General features: G+C 52.1%; 1 protein-coding gene and 1 long non-coding RNA gene across 2 annotated transcripts in view; both read right to left on the minus strand.

The window, feature by feature from the left end:
• Positions 1–812, minus strand: part of LOC109307374 — a 5,420-nt gene extending 4,608 nt beyond the window's left edge. Inside the window, exons 1-2 of the long non-coding RNA XR_002100254.1 lie at positions 723–812; positions 21–26 (exon numbers count right to left, since the gene is read on the minus strand). This is a non-coding gene — a long non-coding RNA (uncharacterized LOC109307374). The remainder of the gene's footprint in view (positions 1–20; positions 27–722) is intronic.
• The window catches only part of PIF1 (PIF1 5'-to-3' DNA helicase), an 18,573-nt gene that overhangs the window by 9,199 nt on the left and 941 nt on the right, over positions 1–8,433 (minus strand). The window contains exons 2-9 of the mRNA XM_019530610.1: positions 7,640–7,765; positions 7,289–7,442; positions 6,235–6,349; positions 6,050–6,156; positions 5,653–5,792; positions 2,586–2,692; positions 1,420–1,507; positions 827–972 (exon numbers count right to left, since the gene is read on the minus strand). Of these exons, the coding sequence (XP_019386155.1) occupies positions 827–972; positions 1,420–1,507; positions 2,586–2,692; positions 5,653–5,792; positions 6,050–6,156; positions 6,235–6,349; positions 7,289–7,442; positions 7,640–7,765 (983 nt within the window). The remainder of the gene's footprint in view (positions 1–826; positions 973–1,419; positions 1,508–2,585; positions 2,693–5,652; positions 5,793–6,049; positions 6,157–6,234; positions 6,350–7,288; positions 7,443–7,639; positions 7,766–8,433) is intronic.

Raw genomic sequence — 8,433 nt, forward strand, 5'->3', positions numbered from 1 at the left:
ACACTTATAAGATGGGAAACTCCCTTCTTGAGAGCACGGAGGCAGAAAGGGATCTTGGAGTCATTACTGACTCCAAGATGAACATGGGCCAACAATGCGAGGCCACAGTTGGCAAGGCTAACCAGACCTTGTCATGCACCCATGGGTGCATCTCAAGTAGGGCCAAGGTAATGATCCTCCCCCTCTATGTGACACTGGCCAGGCTGCAGCTGGAGTACTGTGTCCAGTTCTGTGTGCCCCATTTTAGGAGGGATGTGAACAACAGTGAGAGGGTCTAAAGGAGGCCACTCATATGATCTGGGGACAACAGGGCAGACCCTACAATGAGAAACTGCGGGACCTGAACCTGTTCAGCCTTCACAAGAGACGGCTGAGGGGGACCTGGTGACCGTCTATAGACTCACTGAGGGGGACCAGAAGGGTTTGGAGAGACCTTCTTTCCCAAGCGCCCCCCAGCATAACAAGGAATAACGGCCACAAGTTGTTGGAGAGGAGGTTTAGATTAGACATCTGTAAGAACTACTTCACAGTCAAGGCGGCTAGGATCTGGAACCAACTTCCAAGGGAACTGGTGCTGGCTCCTACCCTGAGGGTCTTTAAGAAGAGGCTTGATGCCTACCTGGCTGGAGTCATTTGAGCCCAGTTTTTCTCCTGCCCAGGCAGGGGGTCGGACTTTAAGATCTACAAGGTCCCCTCCGACCCCACTTCTATGATTCTATGACATCCATGTGAGACAGAGCTTCCTTTCCCTACAGCCTAGACAGGCACCTCTGGTCTTCCTTCTCACCCAGCCTGTGACAGAGAATCCCAGTGCAAGTACACTAACCTGGCTCTTGTGGATGGAAATAGCCCAGGCCAATTTTAGGGGCAACTGCTGGCGACTCAGATGAACTCCAGAAGGCCCTTTGAAGATCCATCGCTCCAGCTTGATGACCTCTGTGACCCCACAAAGAAATCTCACCCTAGGTAGCCCTGCAAGGACAAGGACAGGGTAGTCAGAGCAGGAATTCCTGTATCCAGTCCCCCATCCCTGCCCTCCCACTTTCCAGGCTTCAGGGCTGTATGGACACACATAGTCTGGGCTCCTCTCCACTCTCAGACTAGCTGTTGCTGGAGTAACGCACTCCTGAAAAAGGCACACAGAAGATGATGGCCTTAAGCCAGAGATTTTGCAGGACTCTGCCTGCAAAAAGCTGCATTGCTGGAAAAAGTAGTAGCACACACAGCTGGAGTGAGTGAACACAGCCATGCATAGAATGACGAGGACACGCAGCTACCCTGACAAGCCACCCTGGCTGGGGACAGGGCCCAGCTCTGGCTCTCAGGGTGGGGAGAGCCTCACTCGGTGAAAAAGGCTGCTTCCACACTCTCTCCCAGCAGCAGTGAAAGTAGCCATAAGCACATCATACAACAACTCACCTTTCCCTCCAGCTTCAAATTCAACAACAACCCCTCGTGCCCCATTCACCAGGCCCCGAGACACATCCAAATTCTTGGTAAGCATCACCTGGTGGTAGAGAAGGAAGATGCCTGGAGGAGTCTACTCATGGTCCTGCCTTGCAGGAACATTCAACTCCCTGCCTCCCTCACGCCTCATCCTAGACAAGCACCACAGTGTGGCAGATGGCCAAGGCTGCTGCAGGGCTCAACAGGACTGGATGGTACCCATCCTGAAGCCCCCACCTCACTGCCAGATCCTCAGCCACAGTCGCTGCAAGAGCCAATCCTGGAAAGATGCTGTCAGGTGTTTGTGAGCAGGTTCTGGCCGCAGCCCCATCATGCAACTGCCACTCTTGCCCTGTTCCCACACTACTTTAGTTATGGGGCTTTGAAGCACCTGGGAATGGCCAAGAAAGGAGCCTCCTGGTTTGTACAGCACAGGGCCACTGCACATTGCCCTGTGGGGCCCCCACAAACCCTATCCAACAGCAATGAAAGAGCAAAGCTGAAGCACATGGTGCCTACAGCACTTTGAGTTTGAGCTTTCCTGCTACCCACAGACAGGCCAGAATGGGCTGCTCATCTCAGCTGGGAGCTGAGCAGATCTGATTTTGACTAGCACAGAGCTAGTCTGCTTGCCTCCACCCCACATGCCAGGTTTCCTGCAGCCCAGCAGGAAACAATCAGGTCCATAGAGAAGAGTCACCCGAGTCCAATGCTTAAAGGATGCTGGCATCTTCAGACTGAGCCCAGTGGATCTCTTCTGTCTGTATCAGATTCTGGGCAGGAAGGACACTAGGAATGCATGCAACAGCTGTCTGAGCTCTGTCCCACTCCACACCCAGCCCATAACTGCACTGGGACCAGGTCTGTCCCTAGCGGGGAACAAATCAGGACAACCGCTCGGGGCCCCGCAGAGCCAAGCAGAGCACTGGTTCCGCGCCCAGCCATTCACTACCCCCTCTCCTCCTGCCACCGCCACTACCAACGGCAGCGGCAGCTTCTTCGAGTCCGGGGCCTGTGGGATCAGAGTCAGGGTGGGGCCCTGCATGGGCTGATTCGCCCCAGGCCTTGCACCCTGCCCAGGTTGCCCCAATCACCCGTTCCATCTGCCCTGGGTGCCCACAGCATGTGCAAACACTTACTTGGGCTCCAGGCTTCAGCTCAATGCGGTGACCTACTGGGCACTGGGCATCAATTAATTTGGCCAGCATGGGGTCGCTGTCCACAGCCTCAAAGGAGCGTCTCTCTCCTGGAAGGGAAAGGCAACACATCATAGGAACATGGGCTTGTGTGTGCAGGGGGTGGGTGGAAAGAGCAGCACTCCTGAACCATAAAGTCACATTCCCCGTGCCTGCAGGTGACCCTTTACCCAAAGATCCCAAATACTGCCCAATCCAACCCCTCACATGCCACAGCCACAGCCACAAAGCACATCAGAACCAAAACCAAACTTGCCCTGCTGCTTGTCACAGGTAGAAAGCCAGGGAGATAAGCATACAGCTAAGGTATCGCCACTGCACTGGCAGAGGAGTGAGTGGTTTGTATATGCTCCAAGAATCCGAGGACACAACAGAAAGACAAACCCTACCACAGTCCTCACCAATTTAAGCTGTAGGAAAGATCCCTTCAGATCCTAAGTCTGGCAATTGGTTTGACCAGCGTGGAGAAGCAAGACATTCCAACCAGGTACCTGAGAAACCATTACATGTTGGCAGGAGTACCGGTGCATTCCAGAGAAAACTCCCACTTTTCACAATATCCAATTTCTAGTGCTTCTGAGGAAAATAAACTCATTCATTCAATCCTAAAGCCAGTAGCATTCACAAGGGGAAAAAAAATCCTGGTTCCTGCAGGTAACCAGAAAAAACCCTGCAACATGAGATCACCTAGTGCACTTACATGGAGAAAGTGCCCATTCAACCCTAAAACAGGAATTGCAAACAGCTGGATACATACATCCCATGCCTTAATTACTGACTTGTGAATTTCCCATGCCGGGGGTTTTCAACCTTTTTTGGTCAGTGTACCCCCAGCAGCCAGTCAATGAACGAGGCGGGGGAGGGTGTCACCTACACATGGCAGCAAAACCCAAAGTGCCACCAGCGCATGGCAGCACCACAAACAAAAGTACTGGCAGCGTATGGCACATGGCGCAGCAATGTGCTGGTGGCCCCGCCCCGATTCTTCATGTTGCTGCCACACAATAGCCCCTGGGGCCTTCTCAAGTACCCCCCAGTTGACAACCCCTGCCATATGCCATCATATCATCTCTCCCCATAAGCTTGCTGTGTTTAAATCTTAAAGAGATTCAGGGTCTTTGCTCACAGAACAGTTCTCCTAAGCTAACTAGAAACATTTTTATTTTCAACCTATATTTGTTCATAACCCATTTGTAATATTGTGTCAGTACTTAGTTTAAATAGCTCTTCTCCCTCCCCGATATTCGCCACATGAATGTTTATAAAGAGCAATCTTATGCCTTCATCTTACTCTGCTAAACAAGCCAAGCTCTTTTAGTCTTCTGTCACAACAGAGCTTCATCCTTTTTACCTGTTCCAGTTTAAATTAATCTTCTTTGAACCCTGGTGACCAAAGGACAAGTGCAAAGTCCTGCACTTGGGCCAAAATAATCACAAGCCCAAATACAGACTGGCATGACCAGCCAGGCTGCATACTGCAGAGAAGGTGGATTACAGCAGACTAGAAGCCAAATATGAGACAACAATGTGCTCCTGTTGCAGAAAAGACCTGCTGAGTTGCACTAACAGGAGTGGCACTTACAAAATCAAGGAAAGCACTTCTTCCACTCTGTTCAGCACTGATGGAGGTCTCACTTGGAGCACTGTGTCCAGTTTTGGGCATTCATGCTTATCCTCCGATTGACCAGTATACTCCAGCCCCTCCTTATCCATTGCCATCAGTAGGCGAGTCCCATCTTGCTAGCAACAATCACTTGTATTAGTCTCTAGGCACCCAGACTATTGGGTTCACATCATGCCGGAACCAGGACTGGTCTGACACTCACAATCTCCTCAAGCAGAAGCATGCAGCCTTCATCGCCTGGCAAAGCCATCCATGAACCCAGCGAAAGACAGCAGTGTACCACCAGCTGAAGGCTGAGGTACAGCAACGCATCTGTGACACGAAGAACAACTGGTGGGTGGAGAAGGCGCACATGATCCAGGGCTATGCCAACCAGCATAACATGTATAACTTCTTCCGGGCTACCAAGACAACCTACAGAGCCTGAACAACACCCAGTATGGCTATGTCCTGGGTAGATCTCCTTTTACCAATCTCATCTTCTTCTACGACCAGGTCTCTCACCACCTGGACATGGGAGACAAGGTAGACATTATATACCTAGACTTCCAAAAGGCTTTTAATCTAGTGTCCCACGATATCCTTGTGGGAAAACTGGAAGAGATCAAATGGGAGGACCACCAGACCAGCGTGAGCATCTCCATAAAGCTGCGTCCACCAGCACTCTTGAGAAATCAACTCCAATGGACAGGCCACTACATCCAGATGTCCAAGAACCACCCCGTCGCCAGATTCTCTTCTCCCAGCTCTCCGTTGGCCAACATTCAAAGAGCAGCCAAAGGAAACGGTACAAAGACATGCTCAAGGTTGCCCTCAAGCACAGAGCCATTGACACCAACATCTGGGAGGAGCAAGCTGCTGACCATTTGGCATGGTGCCACCTGGCCCAAGGCACACCCCACTTTGAGGCCAATGACTTGATACCTAGGCAGAATGGCAGCAGTGGAGGAAGGAGGAGGAAACCAACCCAGGGCTGCAAGTCCCACTCCCCTACGCAAAAACATGCTCTCATTGCCAAATAACGTGTGCATCCAGAATCAGGCTCGTCAGTCACCCAAGGACATTATCCTCAACTCCAAGGGACCACCAATCACATAACTGATGGAAACTCCCTGGAAAAGGCGTTCCTGGAATCACTCTGCTGAGGCCTTTGAAGACAAAGGCTGAACTGCCTCTATCTGGGATGGTCTGGGCATGAGGAACTTTGCCACTGTACAGGGGCTGGACGAAATGACCCATGAGGCTGGGATTCTACAACACTGATGGCATAGTTCAGACTGCCACATCACAGAGGCATTCAGGGACTCCCTAGGCAGGGCTGATCCCACAGTCGCCCTCACCCCAACTGTAACTCCTGCATAGAAGAACTGCTCATGGGGCAATCACCTGGCAGCTGCTGCAGTCGCCTCTCATTTGTCAGCTCCACATCATCCTTGTGTGTGCAGAGCCGCGTAGCCAGAATCCCATCCTTCTCAACCCTGTTGGCAGCCGTCTGGGTCAGCTGCCAAGTGACCTCGTCTGGGCACCTGGTGAAGAGTCAGGGAGGCACTGGTAATAGGAACCAGCAGGGAGCAAAGCCCAAAGGCATCAGCTGGACATGATGGATGCAGAACAGCAACCTCCCCCAAAGCTCCTGGGCAGAGCAAGCTGGTGGGAGGAAAGTTAAGAGAGCCTGCACATTCAAGCCCCGCTGTCCTCACTGTCCACCACAGCACTCATGGGATGCAAGGATAAGCAGCCAGATCTGAAGCACTGGTGGGGACAGGCCCTGAGCCTGCCTCACCTGCCCAGACGGACTGCACGCAGGAGTGAGATGAAGGTCTTGTCAGTCTGTCTCCGCACCTCAGTCAGCTCCATGTTCACACAGATACACTTCCTCCAGCTCTTGGCCTGCAAAGAAATCACTTGCTCACCACAAGCTGACTGAGACTGCAGCCTGAGGTGGAGGCAAGGGCTAGGACATCATACCTGGAAGCAGAACTTGATTTGGTTGTTGCCCTTGCAGACTGGGGGCAGCTGCAAGAAGTCCCCACAGATAATCAGCTGTATGCCTCCAAAGGGGTCATCCCGCTTCCTGACTGCTCTGCAGGGGACGTGAGAAAAAGTCAATGTGAACGTCCACCCAGTGCAAGCCTGCACTGAAATCCCTGCAGGAGCTCTGCCTTCCATCAGCAGAGCTAAACCAGACCCCATGACACATTGCTGTGGTGCAGCATTAGCCCAGAACAGTGTGGAGTTGCTCTGAGAAGTCTTATTTTACTGTGACCCCTTTCTGTGGCCTCTTCCCCCCCATGGACCTGCCTCTCACTCCTCAGCTGTTGCTCTGGGGGATATCCCAAGGTATATGCATTACAAGGAGATGTGAGTGCAAATGCAGGACATGGTCTGGGCACAAGGGGTCACAAGTTTGGCCTGGTGACCCAAACAGCCTAAGGAAGAGCACAGCAGTAGCAGTCCAAAAAATCATAGAAATGAGCTGCTGCAGGCTAGCTACAAGCTGTCCCTTTCCCAGCAGAGAGAGGGAAACAGGTTCTGAACTGGGTTGTCTGAACCAAGGCCCAGGAGTGGAGCCAGCAACCTGCAGAACATAAGGAAAACTCATTCTGGCACAAGCAGGTTTTAAATCGGTGAACATTTCACTGCGGAGTAGCCACCCAGTGCCTGTGCAGCAGGGATGGGAAAAATTAGGGTGGATAAGCAAATGCTGCCAGACAGCAGGGATTGTGGATATAGCACCAGGTCCTAAGTACCCCTTTTCCATTTAGAAACAAAATTCAACTTCCACCCTCCCACAGAATGAATCACCCAGCCTTCCAAGAAGCCCTGCAGAGGGAAACAGGGGGTGGGGCCAACGCATGCACCAATCCTCTTCCAGGGCTTCCCACCTACTCCACCATATCAGTAACCTTCCCATGACATAGCTACCAAGAGGAGGGAAGGGGTGGGGAAGCAACCTTAGCCATATGACACAGTAATCCAAACACACAGGGAATTTTACCTGCTATGAAAGTCTTGAACTTACCTGGCCACAGCCTCCAGCTTATCAAAGAACTCGCCATCCACCATTGAGATCTCATCGATAATTAAGTGCTGGCAGTCCAGCCAGTGTTGACGCACTCCCAGCCTTCGGGCCAACTGAATACACTGCTCCAGTGGTGCCTTCCCAGAACCAATGCCTGGTCGCATAAGAGAGAGGACAGAGCATTATCCTGGCTTCTGAAACCAGAGTCTAAGAGCTCCCTGGCCCTTTCTAACCTGAATGTTCCTTAAGAAGCCATTTAGCTTGGGTGGCCCCTTATGATAACCCCTTCTCCCATACCCCCCCAAGCAAAGCCCCCGATTAAGCTTCCAGGCAGAAAATTCTCCTCATTACCTGCGAAGGCATGCAGTGTGGTACCCCCAATGTGGCAAGCAGCCACTCCTGTGCTGGCTGTAGCATAGGTGCTCTTTGGTGGAAGCGAACCCAGGATTTTCTTCAACAGGTATGATTTCCCGGTCCCTTTAAAAAAGAGTATGGAAACACTTTCAGAGATGCTTTCCCCAGACACCAATAAAACAACAGCCTGGAACCTCCTGGAAGCCCCCTACTCCTCTCAAGTCTAGCCTCAGCTCCATTCATTTGGGAGCCTACATGGCCAGAAACTTTAGGAACAGGTAATAACAGCTCCATCACAAGGGGATGGGAAGACTGTACAGGTAGGTGCCGGGGAACAGATGAGCTCTTCCCGACCATCTAGACAAGCTGTCTGTGGAAGAGGTGTACATAGGGATGCTTGAAGGACATTTTAACTTCCAAGCTTCTGACAATGAAGTCACACTAGCAACTCGATAAAACATAATACAGAAAACAACAAAACGCATGGCAGAGAGGCCATTTCCCCAGGAGTCCTGCGATGGAGCCCCCCACTCCCAAAGGGCACCGGTCCTGTGGCAGGACACCTTTGTTCGTTCTTCCCCGGCCCAGGCTCAGGTTCTAGTGACCTGGTCCTCCAGGCAGCTTACACCGGGGGGGCACAGAGCCAAGGAGCACTGCCGGGAAACCGCAAGAGCGTGGAGGGCCTCCACCCCACCCACTGTGACCCCTTTCTGTGGCCTCTTCCCCCCCATGGACCTGCCTCTCACTCCTCAGCTGTTGCTCTGGGGGATATCCCAAGGTATATGCATTAC

Source organism: Crocodylus porosus, unplaced genomic scaffold (assembly GCF_001723895.1).
Source record: "Crocodylus porosus isolate Cpor-Errol unplaced genomic scaffold, CroPor_comp1, whole genome shotgun sequence".
Lineage (NCBI taxonomy): Eukaryota > Metazoa > Chordata > Crocodylia > Crocodylidae > Crocodylus > Crocodylus porosus.